The 24515-nt window shown below is 39.2% G+C and overlaps 1 protein-coding gene across 1 annotated transcript in view; it reads left to right on the top strand.

The window, feature by feature from the left end:
- The first annotated feature begins 5196 nt into the window (after positions 1-5196).
- The window catches only part of LOC140922735 (uncharacterized), a 32271-nt gene continuing 12952 nt past the window's right edge, over positions 5197-24515 (top strand). Inside the window, exons 1-18 of the mRNA XM_073372754.1 lie at positions 5197-5316; positions 6207-6341; positions 7957-8382; positions 10033-10128; positions 10720-10789; positions 11439-11661; positions 12528-12665; positions 13121-13162; positions 13892-14026; positions 14456-14587; positions 15703-15941; positions 16468-16754; positions 17801-17896; positions 18426-18536; positions 19828-19967; positions 22211-22299; positions 23165-23301; positions 23931-24031. Coding sequence (XP_073228855.1) covers positions 5281-5316; positions 6207-6341; positions 7957-8382; positions 10033-10128; positions 10720-10789; positions 11439-11661; positions 12528-12665; positions 13121-13162; positions 13892-14026; positions 14456-14587; positions 15703-15941; positions 16468-16754; positions 17801-17896; positions 18426-18536; positions 19828-19967; positions 22211-22299; positions 23165-23301; positions 23931-24031 — 2633 coding nt within the window. The 5' untranslated portion in view covers positions 5197-5280. The remainder of the gene's footprint in view (positions 5317-6206; positions 6342-7956; positions 8383-10032; positions 10129-10719; positions 10790-11438; positions 11662-12527; positions 12666-13120; positions 13163-13891; positions 14027-14455; positions 14588-15702; positions 15942-16467; positions 16755-17800; positions 17897-18425; positions 18537-19827; positions 19968-22210; positions 22300-23164; positions 23302-23930; positions 24032-24515) is intronic.

The following is a 24515-nucleotide window of genomic DNA, read 5'->3' as shown; positions in this document are numbered from 1 at the left end:
GACTGGCGTCTGGCTGTAGATTTCAGAAAGGTTACAGGCTTCATTGCGATGGATTTATCCAAAGCTTTTGATACCATATGTCATAATTCGCTTCTTGCAAAGCTACATGGTTATGGAGTTGGTGAAGGAGGCAATTGATTTCTTGCATTCCTTCTTAACTGATCGAAAGCAAAAGGTGAAGGTTAACGGAGTTTTCTCAGATTGGTTACCGGTGTATTGCGGTGTTCCTCAAGGCAGCCTCCTGGGGCCACTCCTGTTTAACGTATTCATCAACGATCTGGTTTTCTGTTCAAGTCTCTTCCCTCAGGCTCTACGCCGATGACACTACTGCCCCCAGTGCATCCAATACCAACATTTCAGCTTTGTAACTATCTCTAAACCGAGATCTTGTTAAGAATCTTTCATACTGGTTTGCCTCAAAGAAATTTCAAAAATAGGTTGAGTTTGATCGTCCGGGTGAACGTAGTCCTGAATAGGACTGTTGTTGTTGACAGTGACTGACATTTCGACAACCTGTGAGGCAATCGTCTTCAGAGTAAAAGTGAGTTGTATCACGTCAGTTGACGGTATATAATCTGACGTGATACAACTCACTTTGACTCTGAAGATGACTGCCGCACAGGTTGTCGAAACGTCAGTTATATTACTGTCAACAACAACAGTCCTATTCAGGACTACGTTAATCCGGACGATCAAACTCAACCTACTTTTGCAATGACTCCTAGGTTCAAACCTTTCACACTCAAAGAAATTTTTAGTCAATGGCAAGAAAACCCAAGCAATGATTCTGGGTAAGCGCTCTCAGGAACTTGTTCTTCATATTGGCGACTCTGTAGCCTACGTTACAGCTGGCCCGCGCACTCGTCTAAACCATTTGTATAGTCTATACAGAAGGTTTAGAGTGTCTGCGACATAGGCAACGACTCTTCTTTCGAAATAAATGGCTTCCTGGAGATTCTTGGTGTTCATATTGACGATAAGCTGTCCTTTAAAGACCACCTATCAACTGTTTTAAAGAAGGTCTATGCCAAGATCGGAGCTCTGAGACGACTCAGAGACGGACATCTCAAGGCTTATATACTTCCACACCTTGACTATTGTTGTCCACTACTGTCGAGAATCGCTCCGTATTCCCAAGATATCCATGACATTTCAATTTGAAGTACAGTTGACGTAGTTTTAATCACAATAGCGAATCCCAAAATCACAGCTCGCGCAACTCACTCACACCCAAATTGAAGTTGGTTAATATCACCAGCAATAATAATCCTTGTGTCACTGGGTTCCAGGAAAGGACTTGTTCGGAACAATCAGACAAAAATTCCAGGAATTCAATATCCGCATATACTGCATCTGGAGGATGATAGACAGGTCAGCGGCTACATAGTACTTAGAATTAGGTTTAGTGTTAACGCTCCAGACACAGTCGAAACAGTCACACGCACTGGTAAACGTTTAATTTGCAAATAACATTTAGACATGCTCTGAGATGTGTGGGAAGAATTTAGGAACAAGTTTGCTGATACATTCTCAAGAAAGCAAAATCGTACGGTTTCTCCAGTTACCAACTATCTCTATTTCCTTTTGTGCAAGTCTTGGCAGTAACCGTCTGTTACCCTTGGACGGTATATGGTACCTTCACTACCTTGTATACGCTATTTAACAATTATTCCACGAGACCAAATGGGCTCTGAGTCAATAGCCCATGAGGCCGAAGGCCAAATAGGCTATTGAATCAGAGGCCATGAGGACGAGAAAAATAATTGTTTTAGTAAAATCCAACTAGTTTGTCAAAAATATCAAGACTAAAAACTTTTAGCCTGGTATATGCCACTGGATGGGGTGCCACGTTTTTTGCTTCCAGGCCCCAGTTGTTCAAAAGGTGGATAGCGCTATCCATCGAATAAATCTCTATCCACTGCTGGATATAGCGAAGTTGGTTTTCATAACTTATCCACTGGATAGTGATTTATCTGGTGGATAGGACTATCCAGTCTTTTGAACAACCGGGGCACAGCCTGTTAAGGGGTTCAATTTAAACTTTTTCAGTTCTCTGATAGGTTTATTTAATGGGCTGTAACATTCCTGTGCCTGACAGATGCTTTTCTAAATCAGGTCTTCTTATGTACGAGCACATGACTTTTCGGGCAATTTAACTCTGAATTTAAGTATTTAAGTATACAAAAAGCCTTGCCAAGAATCAGGTCTCTGCACTATTTCATATTCGAGATATTCGGAAAAACGTTTTATCCAAATTTATCGAGCTTTGTATGGAGACGCCATGTTTGTGTTCCTTTCAGGGGTGGAAATATGGCCGCCGGAAACCAACGGAAACATCTGTTGTTGAGTTTTCCTCAGACAAGGAATTTTTAGATAGCAAAATCTCCCAAAATCGCCCACATGAGAGCTTTCCTGGCCGTCAGCTAAGTGCCGTCATGCAAAAGCCTGGAAATTCGAGCGTCCTGTATCGCAAAATTAAACGAAGAACCCTTTCGAACCGAAAATTTGTTTGTACAAAGGTTTAAGGTTCTGTAATACCACATGAAAGTAGAAAATCAGAAGAAGCGATAGTTTCTTGGTTTGAATTTTGGTGACGTCATGTTAAAACAGTTGCGTTAACCTGAAACCGGCTTCCCATGTTCTCTTTTATGCGCCTGGTTACGAAGCAGGGAAATGTATGTTTGTCAGGTATGGATAAGGGAGACAATCACTGAAAAAAGAGGTTTTCGTGAGCCATACGTACCGTTTGTGAAAAAGAAAGAAGAGGAATTGGATCTACCCATCCTTGTACCCTCAAACGGCCCCACCTTACCAGCAGACCCTTTTGTTTGCTTGATTTTAGCGCACCCAAGACACGATTCATGCAGAGAGATCGAGAGAGTCTCCTTTTCTTCTCGATCAAGAAGAAGAAAATGGAGGCTCAGCTCTCAGGGTGCCAAAACCGTAAATAAAGCCGAGAAAATATAAGAACTATCAGGGGGATGGAACGCAACTAAATATACACCTACAGGGGAAAGGGGGAGAGTGTTAGTAGATCTCAGTGTTTATCTTGTGCAACACAAGTGGTAGTTGCGTGGGTTTTTGCTAAAAATGTTTATTCGCTCATAAAGCCGAATACTGAGCTCAGTAGCATTTTGATATGTCTGGGTGCATTGGTTAGACCCGGGGGTTAGACGACTCCCTGCCTTTTAAGTAGCGCTTGAGGAACAAAGTGCACGAGTCATTATAACAGGCGCGTAGCTGGGGTTTGAGAAGGGGTGCTCGTACTGATACGAATATTTCTTAACAGCGGGAAATACTGCGAGCGTCAAAGGCGTGAGCCTCTAAGGGTTTCTTGGGGCAAATTGCTCCCCCAGAAAATGTTGAAATCTAGAAACCTGGAAATGCTATTTTCAGTACTCTCCACGTGAATATTTCAAACTCGATCAAGTCTGAAATAACGGGAATTTTTAGTCATAACAACAATATTTCCGTTTGACTTGGAACATTCATACAAAGTGATACATACCGGCTAAGTACACGAAACGTTTTACAAAACTCGACGTGTGCTGCAAGGTTTCTCGGAGCATAAGCTTAAGTCCCCCAGTTCCCTGGCTCCGCTGTCTTTGTACTGAAAGCAGCGTCAAACGTCAATATGTATTAAACAAGTATCACCTAGGTCCCCCCAAATCGCATTCCCCGCCTTTAGGGACTGTGCAATAATTGTCAGGAGGGGGAGGGAGCTGAAAAACTAGAGTTATCTAGCAAAAACTTAGACAGTACCCCCCCTCCAAATAAAAAAAATAGTTCTAACCCCCCCTCCTCTGTTATGTGGAAAATAACGTCGAACCCCCCCTCCCACCACCCACCCAGACACCCACACACACACCCACCCCTCACCGCCACCATTACCATAGATGCCTTTAAGTAAATACCTTTTATATTGTCATGCTACTGTAAGCTTACGCTTACTTGTTGGATGTCGTCGTCTGGAACAAATAGTACCTCATATGAATGTTCAACAAAGCCATCCGTTTCGGAGTCATCTGAATCCAAATCAGAGTTGTTTTCGGAAGTACTTGCAATTGTGTGAGAATCAGAGTCGTATTCGGAATCACTGGATAGGAGTTCTGTGTCACTGTCATTGGCACTATTTCTTTCGTTGTTTCGTGTTCCAGTATGCGAGAAATCAAGAGCACGTGCTACCAGCGCAGCTTTACTTCCAGATACATGAAGATTGTTCTGCTTAAGGTAGATCTTAATTTGTCTTGCTGTGAGGGACTTGACTTCATTTTCTTCTTTCCAGTTAATGTCTGGAAGGGTACTGCGTTCAGCTTCCCTTTTTTGAGCTTTCAATGCAAGAAACTCACGATGTTGAACAAAACTTTTGCGAGTGATTTCATCAACCATCAACTTCTCGCACACCTCCTGCATTTCGTTGGCGTCGGAAAACGTTAACATACCAGAATCGACTAACTTCTTGACTTGCACACTTGGAAGTTGTCGATCGATTTCATCACTCAGACTGGTCACATTGGATGGAATATACCCGCGTGGTAAGGCTGCTGTATCACTAAGATCAGGAACAGGTAACCAATTTGCAGGGACACCAGCTGTCCACCCTTCCTTTTCACACGATTTACATGTGAGCTCACAAGCAAACTTCAGGTATTCTAAGAAGTAGTGCCCTTGTCGCACATGATCTTCCTTTAGCTTCTGAAGCTTCAAGCACATAGCATTTCCGCACATATTTTCACGTTTATCAGCAGATGCCTTCCTCCACATTTCGAAAAAAACTTAAGCCCCCCCCTCCGTCAAATGAGTGATTTTACTTTGAGCCCCCCCTATCTTGGCAACAATTTTTGCAATGCCCCCCCCTCTAGTTTTTCACACACCCCCTCTCATGATAATTATTGCACAGTCCCTTAGTCTTTCTAGACGCCACTTGTCAAATCCGGAACGCCTGTTGAGGAAATATCTTCAATGGTGGGATCTACTCTTTTACAAATTATTCTTATAGCTTTTATATTATTTATTTATCATTATTATAGTCGTAGTATTTACCATTAAATTATAAGAAATAAATAAATAAAAAATAACACGATTGGAAACGTGTGCTACATAATGGCAGGTGGTGCACGAGGTCCAGTCCCATCTCTCTTTTTTGACCGTGAAGGCCTTGGTAGGAGTTTATAAACCACCAATCAGAAGGAAGCTTATTGCTGGCAAATTCTGGCGCCAATGTTAAAAGTCACATGACAACCTGAAAAATGATGACAAAACAATTTTTGCACATCCAAGATGGACGACGATGAAATCCAGCTCGTCCAAGTTACGGTAAGATTTACGTGCCCTGCTGACTTACACACACCTTTCTATGTCAGCTGGATTAAATTATTTTTACCTCGACATCCCATTTCTTTGCCCAATTTACTTTTCGTAGCATGTAACGATTACAGTGTTCGAAAATAGTCAAAGCGATAAGAATCGATTGCAGCATTCATTGCTTCGCGCGCGCACTAATTCTGAAATAGCTTTCATTTTTAGGCTGAATATAATGGCAGATATTTCTTTGCGGCGGCCTCATCGAAGCACTTATCCAAAGATGAAAGTGTGTATTGTTCAAATCTAGTCTTAACCTTTATGAAGGTCTCTTAGAGTGGTAGAAAGATTGATACGTCCGAGATCGTCGGCCATGCCGAACCTGCAGCCTGGTGAAGTCCAGAGATCATATCATGCTTCTGTTTAAGTTTTGGATGTAAAACAGTCCTAAAGCTTCCAGAAATCCTTAATCGCAGCACGGAAGTGATTTTCTACAGATTATGTTGATATTCTTTTCATTTTATTAGTGCGCGCGACTGGAAAACTTGCACATGTTTGTTTCACGATGGCGCGCACTTCTGACATTTGACACCTTTTGAAAACAACAGCAGGGCATCCCACTCAATTTGCGTGAGGATTTTGATGTAGAAACGCTTTTTTATTGTAGTTTAACTTACGAATTTTTTTTATCTACTTTCTAAAATATCTAGCAATCAATTTCTTTCTTTTATCGTTTAACTGTAGAAGAAACTTGGTGGATGCCCCGGCGAGAAAATTATTGACCCACAAACCAAGATCATTTCATTGGTACTCAATCATAACAGCGCGCCAATTTGCTGTCAGCATTTACACATGCTTTGGATGTGTAATGGTGAGTTTAATTTTTTTTTTACTTTTGCTTTTAGGTGCGCTCAGCAGGATCACCAATATTAAACAGAAAACGAAAGAGAAAAGAATCACTGCCACCACAGATAACCACATGTACAGAAACACCAAGTAGTGATGACATAGTGTACAAAGCTGCACAGCTAAAAAGGAGGGTATGTACCTAACTTGCAAACAGTGTGTATATAGAGTCTCTGTTATCCAAGTTGTAAAGTCTGTTCTGCACATCTGAAATTGATATTTTTTGCCTGCAAATACATTGAAAGCTCTTGTAAGTGGACACCCTCAGGACTTGAAAATGGTGTCCGTAACTGCAGCTGCATGGCCGCTTACAAGACTGTAAAAATACAGAGTTTGTATGGGATTAAAAAAAAAACAAGGTTTTGTGAAGGTGTCCGTAAGCAGAGCTGTCCGCCTATGAGAGAGTAGCAGATTATAAAGGGTCCACAACAGTACTGTCTGATTAACTGTGGGTGGTTGGGTGGGTAGTGGAGTGACCTGTCATGTTTTAGGGGCTCTACACACTTGATGCCTGGGAACCAGTGCCTGGGCACCGGGACAAAATGCAAAATTCAAGCATGGGTTATAGAAGAGGAGGATTACATTAGTGTCCAGTGAGTACTGTACTTTGGCACAGTGTGCTTGAGCAGCAGGTACAGCTCAGTGTACAGTGTGAGTGGTGCCTTAGTTAGGAATAGTCCAATGAGCAAACAATATCTAGGAAGATAAAGCAAACGCTAGGGAAAAGGAGGGTTGGTAGGCCTGCATGACTGCTCTGGTTTGTAAACTTCAGCAATAGTTTACTGAACAGGTAAGTAATTTCTAAAAATTTTCACCCGACCCCGTTTAACACAGTACAATGTATGGGCATTGCAGAATTACATGCTTGTTCCATGCATACAAATCCGCCATATTGCATGCAATATTAATGGACGTGTTTTAACGTGTGACGTTTTTGCCCAAAACAACACAAATGTACAGTAATAATTAAATGATTTAATTGTTTATATTGGTTTTGTAACGTAAATTTACAGTGGCATTGGACATGAAATACAAGAAATAAACTGTATATTAAACTCATCACCAATAGATGAGCTTGGGCGTTGGTGCCTACAAAGTTGGTGGAGCCGGGCAATGCTCTAGCATGAGGAGGAGGTATCCATGGCAACGCTGTGAGCGGCCCCCACCAGGCACCGTCACAATGCAATGTTGTATCACGCTGGGCCCAGCTTGTTAATTTTCTTTGCAGGCATGTTAAATTATCACGGATAGTGATTAACAGGTCCAAAACTATAAGAATAGAGTGCAGCTGCATCAACTATGCCGGATAACTGCATTGTGACTCAGTAGACTCGAGCTTGGTGTTTTCATAAAGATAAGATGAGTCTTGAATGGTCAATTCAGTGGAATACTTACCGACCCAATACCTACCTAGCCCACACCAAGAGGGAGGGAGGGATGGGAAAAACCAAAGCACAAACTGGCAAGTAAACAGCAAGCTATTGCAACAACACTTTGCGAAGAACTGCAAGCAAGCTGCAAGGTGCCCCTGCTAGAGGCATCGGGCCACCCCTACTAAAGTTGGGGAAACAGCTGACCAGCATTGCTTCGAGGTTAACTTTGCCTAAATTACATTTAGCCACATTACATGTATGTGTGTCAAATCTTGTGGTAAGTCTTGTTAATTTATTACATGTAGTTTACTAGGGGCAAACTCACTATAGGGTAAAACTGCTGGCATCTGACTTTGGATAATTTACTTTCATATAGTTGGCATTTTGTGAAAAGGAACAGCAAGAACTTACAAAGAGATTTAGAGAAATTGAGGAACAGTTAACCAAAGAACAGTCTTCTGCCTTGGATGTCAAACTTGAAGATTCTGAAAAAAGCTCCCCTCTGATCTGTGTTGGGGATAACAGTGATGATGATGTTGTTTTTATTCTTCCTGAGGACTATTCTCCTTTGAAAAGAAGGAAGCTTGATGATGACAAGAAAGCTGAGAAAACTGTTGAAAATGTAGAGAAAAAAGATGTCTCTATTACCTACTTTAGACCAGCAACAAATTTGCCACATGCAAGAGAAAACTGTTCAATCCACAAGTTTGTTCAGAGCAACGTAACATCATCGACGGTTTCATGTAATGAGAAGTACTGTGAACAGTGCTATTGTTATGTTTGTGATGCTCCTGTGCGAGAGGTGTGATATTTCTAAATATCTTATTAGACACATACTTGTATAATGTTAAGCTGTACTTTCCTGTGGTACTGTTTGTAGGCACAATTACCAGCCACTGTTCTGGAAAATGAGCCCGCAGCTCAAAGACCAGACCTGGGAAAGTGGTGGAAATTGAGTCTATTTTTTGGCTGTAAAAGGTGGTTCTACCTTTGATTCTGTGTATGAAATCCTAAAATACACATGCAAGCATGTATAAAAAACTGACCTTTCAAATGGATACTACTTGGCCATACTATTACTATTCTCTGCTTTATAGTAGAAGTGCATGCAGCTTTTAATTAGTTATTAGACACTCTCCTGAAACAACTAACAACAAATAATACAGTGTAGAGCATAACAGAATTATATCTGAAGTCTGAATATCCACATACAGCAAACAGTGAAGCATACAGTCGCTCGCACGAATAAACCACGCCGTGTTGTGTAATGCCAATGTAAAATTATTGCAAAATCATTCATGAGTGAATCTTTTGTTTTCTGTCTGGCGAGACTTGATCCTTGACTTTATTCTTGATAACTTGATGTCAGTTCTTGTTTTCCGATTCATGCCGGAATCAAGAATCGTGTCAAGAATTGAAACTTGCAACAGACTGTCAGCTTACTTTTGAATGGTATTGTGCAAATTCTCTCTACTGATCTCTATACATGTGCCAAAAGCATAAACAGAGAGAATTTGTTTTTTGTAAAAAAAGTATTTTCCTTCAGTGATCTTTTTTTATTAATTCTTGCGACGTTTTCTTTTGCTTACATGTAAAATCCTAAATAGCAAGAGGCTTGTCCAGTTGGTTATTTACGATGTTTAGTGAGGGCTATTCACATGGTACCAGAATGACTTTCATTCTGGAACAAGTTCATCTCCACATATTTCTTTGTTTTTGTTTATATGATACTGAAACAGCATTAGTTTTTTTTCACATACAACTCATTCGAGAATGAGTTCATTCCATTTTTCATTCCAAATGAAATTCTTGTTCTTTTTAGAACTTTCACTCTGATATTGTGTAAACTGAAAATTGTGTGGTCTTTGGCAAGTGATGCATGCATACCGTAAAATTCCGAAAATAACCCCCTCCATGTATAAGCCCCCCAAACCAGTAACGCAAAAAACTCTCCATTAAATGGGCCTCAAATACAAAGTAAAACAAAGCAAAAACAGTAAATTTACTTCCAACTGTAAGGCTAGCTCAATCGATTTTGAAATGCAAATTTCCCTCCTTAGTTAAGCCACTCCAAATATAAGCCCCTCCAAAAATAAGCCGCTCAAAAATTGCCTTTGAAGAATATAAACCCCGGGGCTTATTTTCGGAATTTTACGGTATCTGATCTTGTGTGAAACCATGCAAGCAAGAATGCCTAAGGTTTGATTTTCTTATGTGAATGCAGCATGAATTACACTGTACACCCTGGAACGACACGCATTCTGGAATTAAAGTCAATGTGGTGTTATATAAACAGACTATCCTTTAACATGGCTGAAGATTTAAACTGTCTGATGCACCTAATGCCCCTCTGATACTGTGAATAAGGGTTCCAACATCACAGCAATATTTGTTTTCTTGAAGTATGTTATGTACACTGAGTGATTACTTTGTTTTTGTTTTGTTTTCAAAGTGTGACACTTGGAAGACGGGAACCAATCCCCACTGCAATGGATATGCCAAGAATTCATTCTGGGAAAAACTGCGAAAGATGGCCAAGAGAAAAATGGTATTAATGCTTATGATTAAATGCTGCATTTCACTTGTTTGGGTACTTCTTTGTGTAAAAGTGCCACGTAAAGTGCCAGTGATTTCAAATAAAAGCATTTTTATTTTGATAATTCATTATAAGGTGGTATCATTGGTTTTAGGGAGTGCTTACAGTGTTTTAGGGGAGTACATGTCTAATTTTCCTATGATTATATCTGGCATAAACTAATAAATTAAAGCACAGTAACATTCAGTTTGAACTGAAATGACTGTTAATATGGAAAACCAGGGCTATGATTATGGTTTAAAGTGGCTGAATTTTTGGGAAAAGTAGCTGATTATTTATCTAACAAATTCTCTTCCATGTATACATGTATTTGTTATGTATGACTCATTTTCAAACTTAGAGTGGTGGGCCAATTTAACCGTGGTAGCTTGCCAGGGGTCACTTCCTTCTCACTTGACAGCTGTAGTTAATGATTTGGTTAAAAGATTGGGCAAGTATATGTAAGCTTTAAAAGTTAATTGTCCAGGAAGAAAATCTACTTGCTGTCCGACTTCTGGGCGAGACTTTTTTAGAGCCCTGTTATTAATATTATTTCCTTTACAGAATGCTGTTCAGGACTCTCTATTGAAGTGCTTGCCTGCTGACGAGCAAACTGAATCATTAAAAGCAGCAGGTACAATAACTTTTGAGTGAACAACATTTGAATTCTCCTGATAACCTTGCTGCCTGATCAAACTGAAAGGTCAAGACAATAAAGAAACTGATCTCCAAAGATGTAAGGTGTTAAATTCTTCTGGTTAATATACAGTTTAAGTTTCATAATTTCAGCTCCCAATTTTTATTGAATTCCCACTAAAAGAATAGTTTTGAAAACTTTCAAAAGTGACCACTAAATCATGGAAAGTAACAGAGTTTTTAAAGCTCAGAAGAATATGAACCCTTGTACAAATACTGGATAACCTAAGGTAATAAACAGGGTTCTCAATAAGGGCCTGCGGCCCGCGAAATTTGCCGGCTATTTCATGTGAACTCACCGCCTACTTTTCCTTTGGAAAGTACTCCCAAAAAGCAAAGAATTAATGATGTCTGTGTTCTGTTCAAACTGTTGAATTTTTGTTCCAGAATGCTGGAAATGCACTCAAAGAGGTCCAGATTTCAAAATTTTTCCAAGGGGCATGCACCCAGACCCCACTAGCAACTCTCGCTTTCGGTGCTCACAAGTCCTGCCTGTGGTGAAAGTTTTTTGCTTCTCTACCTACTCCAATGCTTTTGCCACCTGCTTAAACTTTATTGAAGACCCTGAATTAATGTCTATTTTTCAGCTGAACAAGTTACAGGTCTCTTAGAAACATTGAGGAGTGAACTAAATGACTCATCAAACAACTTCAACTCCAGGCCATCATTCAGTCGATGTGATTGTGACTGCCACTATGACAGTGATGATAGTTATGATAGATATGAAGGAGAAGGCTGTATGGCATGTTATGATGAACATGAGAGCAGGTGTGCTTTTGACGACTGGCCATTATTTGGTCGCTATAGCAGGTAACATTCAATTCCTGTTTTTGTACACACTCTTGCAACTAAACTAAAAAAAAGTCAACTCTCTCTAAGACAAACACCTTCGGGAACATCCCTGACTGTCTGTCTTAGAGGTGTCCGGCTTATAAAGATTTGAGGCAACATGACACCAGAAAATAAAGCTGAACCTATTCGTAATGATTATACATGTACATCTGTTCAACTTGTGCAAAATAGCTAAAACTGGAGCATTGTAACAGAAAAGTGACATCATTGTCTCATTGTACAACTAAACAATGAGACAAAAAATGCTCAAAAAAAGCCACTTTTGTCCAATTGCCCTTTAAGTAATGACTACAACATACACTTTACATGATACATGTAAACTATATGTGTTGACAAATACTGACAAGTTATTAGCTGGTTTTACTGGTCCAGGCTGTGCTCTAGCAGAGCCTGGTGGCCCCTGGGGCATAACTTTTGCCCTCAGGCGACTAGAAAGTCTCAGATTTTTCATACAAATCATAATGCTGGGCACCCTAGATTTTAAAGTTTCAGAGCACATGGCGACCCTTCAATTTTCCTTAGAGTACAACCTTGATAGTACTTTCCATTTGGTGACTGTGTCTTCTGTCATGAAAGAACATTAATATTTGTTTTGCTTGTTTCATTTCATCTTGATATTTCAAAAAGTTCAGAAGATTGAAAACTAAAATCAAGTTGAGAACCATTGAATTGCAAAATTTAGTGCCCTTTTTCATATTTGCCTTATGAAATTGTGAAAATAAAACCCAGTGAAATATTATCTTGCCAAAATCGCGAGATCAAGTACCTTCAAAATTAACTACCAGCAAATTAATTAGATTTTGATGTGATTCAATTGGTGACAGGTGGAACTTCAGTATAAGCAGTAATGTGTCCAGTACAGTGTCTAAAGCCAATGATTTTCTGAAGAGTAACCAGCCTGGCCAGGCAGCTGTGGTTCTTGATGCGCTGACTGTGTTACTGTTAGCTGCTGATAATGAGAGGTTTGCAAACCTTCAAAGATATTTTATTTCTTTCAACGAAAAGTCTACTACCTGTCTTGTGGGTAGAAGTACAGGTTTACAGATTTTGCTGAAGTGACAGTAATATGTTGTACTGTTGTATTGAATCGTAAAAAAACCTTGAGGAGTTGGGGTGTGTCTCCCCCTTCCCCAAGTTTGTTGTTTTGAACACCCCACCACCCTGCCCTTTCATCACCATCTCTACTTAGCATTCCTCATCTGTTATAAAACTCAGAGAGTAGCAGCAACATAAACACTTAGTGTTCACCCTCCTGAAAAAAAAATGCGTGCAAAGATGGATGCCGCATTCCTGAGCAACCAAGTGAAAGGTTTCACCAACTAATGAGGTTGACAAATTATTCTTCTCATTACAGTACAAAATTATTTCAAGTGAATTAAAGTTTGTGTTGATGTGAATTGCTGCTGTTTCTCTGTAGAAATTACTGGCCTTCTGGGGAGATTTCTTCAGTTCTTAGAAGGTAAGGTGCTAAAGGAGTCACTTGTAACCTGTGAATTTAATTTATCAAAAAATACAATAAAGAAAATTAGTTTTACATGCACGTGTAATATTTAATGTAAATTTGTTGTTGTTGATTTTTGTTATTTTTTTGTGGATATTGATACTTGTATTAATATAAATCTAGATGTTTGCATGGGGGGCCTGGCGGGTCTTTTTGGTCATAGGTAAAGTACACCAGTTTAGTAAAATTACTACAACCCAGCAGTAGTCACAAGACTTTTAGTAACCAATCATTATGCAACAAGTCTAGAACGTAGCAATTCTTAGAGCTGGGACAACTAGGGCTATGCGCATTTTAGTCTTTACAAGCAGGCAAGCACTTCTATCTAGCAAGCTTCTTTTAGCTTTTCAAGTAATTTTCTTTTGCCCTCCCACTGCTTCCACGGACATTCTTCTTATCGTATACATAATTTGTTTCGTGTATCTGTTTCTATTTTAGGACTTTGATTATAAGTTAGAAAAAGTATTTTTCAATAGGTGTACTAGGTTTACGCGTTTATGTTTGTAATAAAGACTTTCAGACCCCAAAGTGTGTACATGTGGTGGTTTAGTGTTTGTTTTTTAGCCAGCTGCATCTTCTTCATAATTATCGCACTTGCACATGAACATGCAAAATTTCTTTTGTTTTGATAAACAGTGCAACACAAGTAAGTTTTTACATGGTGATCTTTATGACTTGATATTGCAGTGTGCGAAAGGCATGGATTGAAGTCTTGATGCATCCTGATCTACCCAAGAATGTGGAAGACAAAGTTAGGGAACGGTTAAAGACTTCAATTGATGGGGCTCTAATTTGTTCACCTGAGTCTACAGGCTTGAAAGTGTAAGTCAGATCATGACCTTAAAGTACAGCACACACCCATATACTGAACAGAAAGTATGAATTAGTTTTTTTTTTATAATGATACCCTTGTTCTCTAATTTACATTTCTGGCCATAAAATAACATATTTTAGAAGAAGGAGAATTCTGATACCAGAAGGTTCAGAAAAACTTCTGAGCTTCAGGTGAGAATTGAACTCACGACCCTCCAAGTTCTAGTTGGAATGCTCTAACCGCTGAAATACTGAAGGCTCTATGGTGAGCAAAGTCAGAGTTTAATTATAACTACACCAGTCATAGAGGACTGCATCAGGGACTACTGCTTGAAATCCACCACCATCACTGTACAAGATCAAGACGGTACAATCTAATTTGGAAGAATGAGATATTACAGCCTTAACATACTTTGATATTTTTGTGTCTGCATTTAGGATTCTTGAAATGAAGAAATGGAATGATGAGGCAATGGTGAAATGTTTAGCTGGTAAACTAGGAGACGAGTGCATCACAGAAGATGAGGAAGTCGTTGAAGCTAGAATAGCATTCTTTGAAAAGAGGAAAAGGTATACGTCAGGCCGCGGTTGTTCAAACATTTGAATAGCGCCATCCAATGGATAAATTAATATCTAGTGGATAAGTACACCTACCTGTATTAGGGAACACAATTGTTGTGCTATCCACTGGGAAGAGATTAATTTTTATCAAGTGGATGGTATTATCTACCTTTTGATACCCAATAAAAATTACCGGTATGTATTTGCCCGGGCAGCTCTTCTGCAAGTGTTACATACTAATATATTTGTACATGTAGTCCCTTACTATATTTTTTGGAAAAGTTAACCCATTGACATTAAAACTCAGTGGGAAATACAGTGTACCACAGTCCCTATTTTGCAACTTAAAAATCAACCAAGGAAATTGGACCAAGTAAATTTTTACAAAAATTTCTGGGACTGTTACCAGGCACAAGGAGAAAATTGGGCAATAGCTGACTGGACCAGCTGACCTGACATCCCCAGTAATGATCCCAGAAACAATAGTGTGATAGGCATTTTGGCTGCAGTTCCCTTCCTGTTTCTATAACTGTTAAGTGTTGAATATTAATTTTTTTCCATGTGTGATTTTGCACAGTATTCCAGTGTGCAAAGAAATTACTATCCGATAGCCCGGGGCTAGTGCATTTTGCTCTCGGGCTTGTGAATTTTGTTCTTAGCCTGCCCGATGGGCAAGTAAAGTTTTTTGAGAATTCAAATTACAGAAGAACTGTGTAATCAAACCTTCTCATCATAAAGCTTTTTGGGCTAGTTAAAGTGATGTTTGGGCTAGTAAATGCTAGCTTCAGCTAGCCTGAATGGCAAGCTGTAAAACTGAATTTCTTTGCACCTTGTATGCGCAAACTTGGTGAGAAGACATGACTGTTCAGTGTAAATCACGGCAGGGCTCAGGGGGGCTGGGAATTGCTCAAAGGTGTGCAAAGGAGGTGGCCATGGGGCAATCAAATACAATTATTTAATGTACACTGTATGTTATTTAGTGCCTTTCCTATTGCCTACCAGCCTGTGAATACAGTCATCTCTACCCACTCCTCACAGTGAGGGACAGTTGTGCTCATCTATATTCCACCTCATTGTTAACTGACTGTTGCTTGTAAACTGTTAATAATGTATTTCATTGGTAGGTTTTTAGATGCTTTGTCCTACATGATGTCTTGCAAAATGAAAAGCAGATCAAGCTTTGGGTATTATAACTCCATTTGTAGCTCAACAAATGGACAAAAATTAGCAAACATTTCCAACTACAGATACAAGTTTATACTGTTTCTGGTGAAGACAGGAAAGATTGATCAAGCACTGAATGTAATCACTATGCCACCTTCAGCAGTACTACCAAATGATGTTTTGAACACCACCTCCAAAGGTAAAAGATTCAGTGGTCGCTTACAGGAGATGGTTGTGGATCAATGTAGGTTTCTGGGAAACTGGCCTCCTACTCCTCCCCTAAGCCATCGTTTTGCCCTAAGTGAGAAATAAGTGATAATGTTAGCTTAGGGAAGGGGTAGGTGGGCAGTTTCCCAGAACCCTAAATTGATCCATAGTTGTTTACTAGAATCGAACTACTGGGGTCTTCTAAGTAGATGGCAAGCTCTCTGTTGTCACTTATAGTTCTTTGTAGACCCTTAGTAGTGTAGTACTTACAGTGAACATAGAGATAAGGCCATGCGTCGAGTGGTTGCTTTCAAGAAGCAGTAAGGCTTTTGAATGTAAGGTCTCCTGTGGACCAGTAGTAGTACAAAAAGGAATAAAAAAGAATGAAAGTAAGGCAGGAATGGAGACTTAAAAATTAAAGTTGACTATATAATCCAATAGGAATCGCTTTCTTTCTGTTCCAGGCTAAAATATGGGGCAGCACATTTTTGACACACTGTTAATGTTTTGTTTTTCAGCTAGTATAGGCAGTGTCAATAATCCACAGATTGCTCTTAGGAGTATCTCGTTCTTAACCATGAAAGAAATCATCATTGCGATGATCAATGATGCCAATTCTGCTGAGCCAGAAAAGCTTCCTTCACCACAAGTTATCTCTGAGGAGAAGCTTAGAAGAGTGCTAGTACTGTTACTTACTGGTGCTCAAGTGAACCCTGCTCTCCGTAGTGAAACAGCTATGGAGTGGTCTATAAACTCACTTTGCGAGTCTTCTTTGTCTAATAACCTTTCCAAGGATGTGAGACAGGTTTGTGCTGAGGTAGCAAAAGGAACTTACCTGGTTTAGATGCTGAACTTCTGATGAACAGAAACCTAATACATTAGATTATTATAAGTACCTGAAAAGGTCGAGGTCTCAATCAACTAGGAATGCTTTTTTGATTTGAAGCAGCTTGGCCATTCTTCCCACCTACCCCAGCTGGGAATTTCATCTTTGGAGCGATTTTATGATGGCTTTGATTAAGAAAACCAAACCTTATGTATTATTATAATGAATTTGCCAGGAGTTTGACCAAATTGAGCATTTCTCTCTGTTTGGATTTAGTTCGGCTGTAATTAATTCAGCCTTTCTGAATATTTTGGGTCAACCTTAATTTGTATTAGGTTTGGCTCATGAAAAGTTCCTCGTCTAAACCAGGTTTTATTTAGGTTATCAAGAAGTGAATAGACTTGTGTGACCCCATTATTTTGAGTCATACGTACGAACATAAACAATTTGAGTGATATGAACATTAACCTTTCATTGATTTTTAATGGTGTAAACAAAAGGGTATTGATCACGCAGTCCAGCTTTTGATATAGGAGCCAGTTGTTCACAGGGTGCAAAGAAAATCATTTTTACAGCTTGCCATTCGGGCAAGCTGAAGCTAACATTTACTAGCCCAGACGTCATTTCAACTAGCCCCAAAAGCTTTTTGAGGAGCAGAATTGATCTCACAGTTCTTCTCTTATTCGAATTCCTCAAAAAAGATCCCTTGCCCGTCGGGCAAGTTAAGAACAGAATTCACTAGCCCGATAGCAAAATCTACTAGCCCCGGGCTATCGGACACTACTTTCTTTGCACGCTGGTTCAGGTTAAGAGAGTGTCTATGTAGAGCCTGGATTAAAGTTTATGAAAATAATTTGTAATCAAGATTTGCAGTCAGTAACTTGTAACCAGCTGCTGCACTTATACCAGGCACTATTGTATCCTGGGCTCAATTCTGTAACATGTTCTTGTACATGTATCATGAATAAATTTATAATATTACTTTGATTGTAATGGTGTAATTTTTTTGCATCTTCTTTTAATAGAAATTTGTTAAAGAAGCAGAACAAATTGTCAGCAAAGCAAAGGGCAGTCTTCTTGACCCACTTGAAATCAAACCACCCTTTAAAGGGCCATTTAAGGTATGTGCATTCTACTAGACTTACAAGTTCTTGGTAGGGTGAATGCTACAGTGAGACCTCAGTAATTACAGTAGAACCTTTTTGGTCCACTTGGCCTTGGACAATGAGTCACACCATTGGGTAAGGGTGGGGTTAGATTTTTCGTAGTTTTTTTTTTTACCTCCTTTCTTTATAAGGAAGGATGAGGGGACATGTTAGTGTCTTGATGTCAACACCTAATGACATGATCATCTTAACTGAGATGTACACGTCTGCAAGATCTTAATAGATCACAGCTGGCATGACCTTGACCATGTATACATACACACTCTGCTCAAGGATAGAAGTTTACCACTACCAGAGAACTAAGAACCTGCAATGTTAGGGCAAGGTGACTGGTGAGAAAGAAACCATGTTGTCTGAGCTGGGGCTCAAGCAAACTAATAGTTATATTGCTTATTATAATCTGATGACAACTCTTTGTTGAATGGCTTATGAATTCAGGTGTGGTCTGTATTTTGAGCTGTTGTTGTTTCTGTTGAATTTGCAGGTGTTTGTTGTGGACTTATTTGCTGCCCTTGCTGGCACAATTTCTGGTATGACCAACATGCATTATCAACCCAACTTAACACAAAGTGTATTGCAAGCCTTTAAGAGAAAGGTGAGCATGTACAGGCTAGCATGTTTTACCAGACCCTTTCATGGTTTTTTTTTGTCTTTTGATTGGGACCAGCTAGTGAAAATTTGTCAACACGACTGGAAAGAACACTTAAAACCAGTAAACTTGCCAAGTGTGAAAGCGATTTGTTGATAACCAATGAAGATAGCTCTGCAAAGACATGGACTTTTAAAGATGCTTGTATAGTAGGGGGCAAATTTGTGCCGCCTGCCGTAGAAATGTTAGCTCTGAAAAATTTGCACTTTTGTACATACAACAACATAAACTTTATTTTCACTTCAATTTAAGAGTAGCTATCTTGTTCTTCAAGCTGACACACACATAAAAATACATGAAATAGATTATGAATGGTAATAAAATAATAGAAAAAACTTATTTACAATATTTTAAGTATAAGTATATACAAGCAAAGGAATCTATATAAAGGTAACGTCGTGTATTTTAGTCTTAAAGTCTGCAAAAAAACTGGTTCAAAGAAAGTCAGGCAGTGCATTCCACTGCTTAGCTGAATAGTACATGTAGGAAAGGGAGTTAAGACCATAAAAAAATGTGTTATGTAATCAAAAATGAACAAAACCATGAAATGGTCTATAACAAGTTGTCCAATAGGCAAACAACATGGGTACTAGGGGTGTAACGATTCCTATTCCTTGCCTTTCAATTGGATTTCGATTATTGCCTTTCGATTTCGATTATTTCAATTCGATTATGTAAATGTGTCTTAATTCTTATAACATAACGCATAATGTTAACAACATGCAACCCTAAACCCTCAATTTGAGAATAGTAAGAGGACAGGAGGATTAACAGTCACTTGGTTCGTCCCCATGTTTGAGAACCTGACAAAGAGCGTGTCGCACATGGTTTGCCTTATTTGGAAATTCTCAAGGGGTGGTTGAAGGACAGCATTTTTACAAGAACACAAAATGGCGCATGAACTGCTATCGTCTGCTCATCAATCAAAAATGCACATTATAATAACTCACTGAGGGCACCCTGGAAAAGGTGTACAAAAATCGAACCAAAATCGAAACGTGGAAGCAAAGAATCGTGAATCAAACTGAACGGTCATAATTGCAATTAATCGAGAATTCAATTAATCGCTACACCACTAATGGGTACGATAAAGTAAATGTCCAAGGAAAACTATAGACGTACATTATTGCTCTAGGCTAGTAAACTTCAGCAACAGCTGAAGTCAGGTTAATTTAACGGGATTAATTTATTTTTATTAATTTTTTACTGACATAGTAATTTTTTTTGCTCTTTGCAGAACCTGAACTGGGCATGTCTGTCTTTAGTGCTCTCACCCAATCTGGCTGACAAGACGACCCATTCAATGCTTAGTTTTGTGTTAGAAAATCTCATAAAACCTCTTGGAAGTAGCTGCATTCCCCTTGAAGTCTACAGAAGGTCTGTTTATTAATCACATTTCTCGCCACATTTAAGAGAATCTAAGATAGTCTTGGATTCCATGCTGTGGACTCTGGATTCTGGATTCCTATCATTAGTGTGATTTTGGATTCTTTAGCCAAGGATTCCAGATTCCACAGGCAAAAATTGCAGGGATTCTGGAAAGTGGATTCCCTTACATGGGGCAACACTTAATGTGTTGAACATCGCAAACACTGTTTCACCTGAAACAAAAAATGACACTCAGCTTCCGGTGAACGACACTGCCTGAGACTGGTATGAAGTGCCCACCTAAAACAGGCAAAAGTGACTAAGAATGTGGTCTTTTAGGGTTGTGGTGGTGGGAGGAGGAGGGAGTATGTACATGTATGTTCCTGATCCCTATTTTGAAAACCTGCCAGTTCATGTATTGAGGAGGAGGCTTTGTCTCTGTCGGTATTTACCAGTGTTATTTTGTCTTTATCCCTTTAAGCCCCAATATCCACATACAAATTCTCCAGACTGATCTCCATACATTTCCTTAAAGAATTAGTTGAGAGAATTTGACAAAAGATCAAAGCATTTTCTCTTTGGTGATCATTTTATTAATTCTCATAACCTAATCTCTTGACAATGTATGGATATCGTTAGGAGAAAATTGCTGTTAGTCACTATTGGGACTTAAAGGGTCAGGGTTCGCAAATACGCCAAATTTGGCGTATTTTACCCCAAAATTGTTCAGATGACTCCACTGAGGTTACAGAGGGAGTCACTTTGACACCAGAAATTTTCGGTTCAAACTCAGTTTTGCCCTTACCTTTTTCGCAACAAATACAATTTACGTAAATTGTAAACGTTATAAAACTTAATTAAAACATCAAAATTAATAATTATACCGCACGACAAAACAGGCGGAGGGTAAATTACGATCAAAGTTTACTCGATGACTGCCATCATGGATTTGGGCTTTCCAGGTCAGCAGACCGCGACAGCCACTTCATGTATCCCTCACGATAGTGTATACATGCCAGATCCACGCGCTGGACAGTCTGAAAATGGCTTTTTTCGTTGTTATACTTGACTACAAATATTTCAAAATGACTCCAAAATTTGTGAAGCAGAAGTCACAGTGACTCCACTCATCAACAAAATTTGCAAACCCTGAAGGGTTATTGCTGTTGCAGTTTCAACCCATCGTTTAGCCTGTTCCTGGTGTTCAGATACACCTGTAGTAGAGCATGGCGGTCAGATGACAGGGAGCGAGTTAACCCCTCAATTTTCTTCTTCATGAATTTTCTCCTCTGCTCTACTAAATGCCTCGAACAGGCAACCCATCTTTTTTGTTGTTTCTCTCCATTGCATTACCCTCTACCAGGCTCTCAGATACCAAGTGCTGAGGAAAGTGGCGAAAATAAGTCATGCATGCAGTTTTTGCACCAGTTTTTCACAATCTTTGCACATTACTGTCTTAGCATCTGTCATATGTTGTTGTTTCAAGGCCATGTTACTAGCCTGCGTAGCAAGCGTTTTCCGCTCGAGTTCGTTGAAATGCTTGCTACGCAGGCTGCCATGTTACATGTATTTGTGCAAATAATTTTGCCACAAAAGGGTCTCGGGATTAGCAGGTATTCTATAGGTGCCTGTTTTAGGAAAATAATATTTATTAGTATATACTAAAATAGTGGATAGTGTTTTTCGCGCGCTCTGATTGGCTACTCAATCAGTGAATATCCTGCACTATTCACTGATTCACCTCCAGTTCCTCCGAGCGAGAGACGCCAAACTCGCGTAAGTTGTAAAATGCCTTCCCGGTTTGCTGCCGTAACAAACAAAGAAATTTCACAACTAATCAAGCAAGCTGTTTCCGAAATACGCTAATGCGGCTTCGGTAAATATCCATCACTAGCCACCTCCACTTCGGTGAATAATTGTTATTTATCCATGTTGTGCAGGTGTCCGTAAAGAGATATTTGACAGTTTAATCTAACGTTATTAATATTTTTTTGAAAATCTGAAGAATAGCCAAACTTCTACATGTACATTTAACATTTTTCTGGATGATTTGGATGCCTTATAAAACACTCCCCTAAAACAATAAGATTTAAATGGTCACTGATGTCAAGGGATTGGTGTGGGGTAACCTAACTTTTCCTCAACCTTCCTTCATGGTTTATCAAGTCTTGATTTCCTATACATTAAATACATGTATTGTTGTAAGTTTAAGAAATCAAATCAGTATTACTTTACATGCCATATTCTTTCAGATGGATTAAAAAGGTGCCAGATGTACATGGTATTGACAAAAATTTTGAGATCGCTCTCTGCATGTATAAAGAGGGAAAAAAGCAAAAAGGTGGGTATAAATTAGTCACGTAGAACGTAATCAGTCATATTGCCAGTTAGTTTGTCAGACAGCTTCGTATAGGACTTTTAAGAGGTTTTACGGCACCCAGAATTGGCCTTATTTTGGTGCCAGTATTCAGGAGTTTAGAGGGAAAGGGTAACAAGATTCAGGATTGTAATCACGATCCAGGATTTGGCATATGTTGTTGTAAGGAGGCAAATGAAAGGATTTTTACGTTCATTTCACTTACCAAAAAAGTTGCGCACATTTTCTCAGCCAAGTCATGTGGCTATTTTGACAGCACCGCCTTTTCTTACCATCTTCCACTAGTTCCCGTAAGATGAGAGAATCTGAAACCATTTGTAAGGCTATTTTTTTAGGATCGGGATCATTTGATAAAAAAAACAAAAAACACCAGAATTATGAGAATAAAGGCAAATTTTGGATTGGCTGATGGGATTAAAAAACTTTATTGGGGCCGCTTTTTATAGTCAGTCAGTCTGTCAGTCAGCTTGTCAGTTAGTCAGTTAGCCAGCCAATCAGCCAGACAGTCAGTATGCCAGTCAGTAGAGAACATTAGCAACAACAACAGCGGGAGTCTACATTTCTTTGCTGGTCTCGCATGATTAAGATGAAAACTAACCAGTTTCTTGTTTTATGGAGAATGTGAACATTTAGAAACAATTCATTATAACAGTCTGCAGGTTGTGTCTCACATGAACCTAGTTTAGTGGCCTTAGCACCCACGAGTCTCCTGTAGCTTAGTGGTATGTCATAGGTTCAGCTCCTCCATTTTTTCCCTCCAAACTACCTGAGTCACTGACTGAATAAACATCTTTTTCAGATATGAAAATTCTTCTGTTTTTTTTTTTAGGTTCGAGTTTATGCAGCGATGCAGTTTCTCTGGTAAAGGACATAATAGGGATAATGGATGCCTTCTTAGATGTTAACAAAAGCCAGCACTCTGGCAAAGATACTCTTGCAACAGTTATCAAGAAAATCAGGAAAGAAGTAAGTTGCCATTAAAAGTATTGATAAAATTGTCACTGTAAATAATAAATTACATGAATAAAATGCGGAGGACTCTCATTAAAATATGGTCTTGTGCTATTTTAAGTGGTTTAACCGGTTGGAAGGTTTTCTTGTTATTTCAAGGTTAATGAAGTCTTGCTTTTCGATTGGTCGAGTAAAAACAAAGTATTCAATGGTTACTTCATGTTTTCTAAGTAATAAGCGCTACCTCGCCTGTGACTTGACATGACTGAGTCATAACGCAATTATGTTCCTCCTCCTCCTTCTCCTAAAGAGGTTGACCCGGATAGGAGGGTGACGCGGCTAGGCTGCTCACCCATCTAGCCGAGGGAACGTTTTGTTTCTAATTTAAGTGGTTTGTCACGTATTGTAAGCAAAAGTATGAAAACTTAGCTCGGGTAGACGGTTGACAACTGATCTCCCTCGAAATAGGGCCTGCTGAGACTCAAAGAACAATGAATGCTACTAATACGTTTCTTTCAAACATTGCAAAATTTTATTTGTTCCTTAAATGAGGACTTAAATAAAGTACAATCTAATTTTTATGTTCAATGTAGCTTGTGATTACAAGTATACAGTATTAAACGTTATTTTTATGTTGCTGTTAGTTTGGATTTGCTATCAAAGATGATGAATGGAAACTAACGACTTTCACTTTCAAGAATCAACCAACGTATGAAAACTTTGAGAGTGTCAGGAGTTCTTGCAAGTAAGGACTGTTATTGTGGGCAGTAAAATTAATTATCATTCTGTCGACCTTTGTTGTCAGAGCTTGTTCGGGACCACCTTAAAGAGGTCAGGGATCCAATTCTCGATAATCAACAGGTCTGAAAGCTGTTGTTGTGTACCTTTAAGATAGAAGTTCCGATTGTTTTGCAGATAACATGATTAAAATATCACTTAACAAAAACAAAATGTTAACTAGGTCCCGCTCTCTTAATTTTCAGAGTTTGTTTCTGGCCCGCACAGTTACCGGGACTTTCCAGAAAAGGGGCCCAAGGCCGGTTTGTCTCCGGATGTAAAGGCTTAAAGAAAATTCAGTTTTAAATTCTTTTTATATAGAATTTGATGATTGGGTGGAGAAAATTATGCTCGAAAATGCCTTTGAAAAAAAGGAAAGAAACCAGGATTCTTTTTTAACCCCTGGTTAGCGCTAACCGGCCTTCGAGCAACTGGGCCCGGGGCGAGGTCAG

The sequence above is a fragment of the Porites lutea genome, chromosome 13 (assembly GCF_958299795.1).
Source record: "Porites lutea chromosome 13, jaPorLute2.1, whole genome shotgun sequence".
NCBI lineage: Eukaryota > Metazoa > Cnidaria > Anthozoa > Scleractinia > Poritidae > Porites > Porites lutea.
This window is presented reverse-complemented; position numbering and strand designations above follow the sequence as displayed.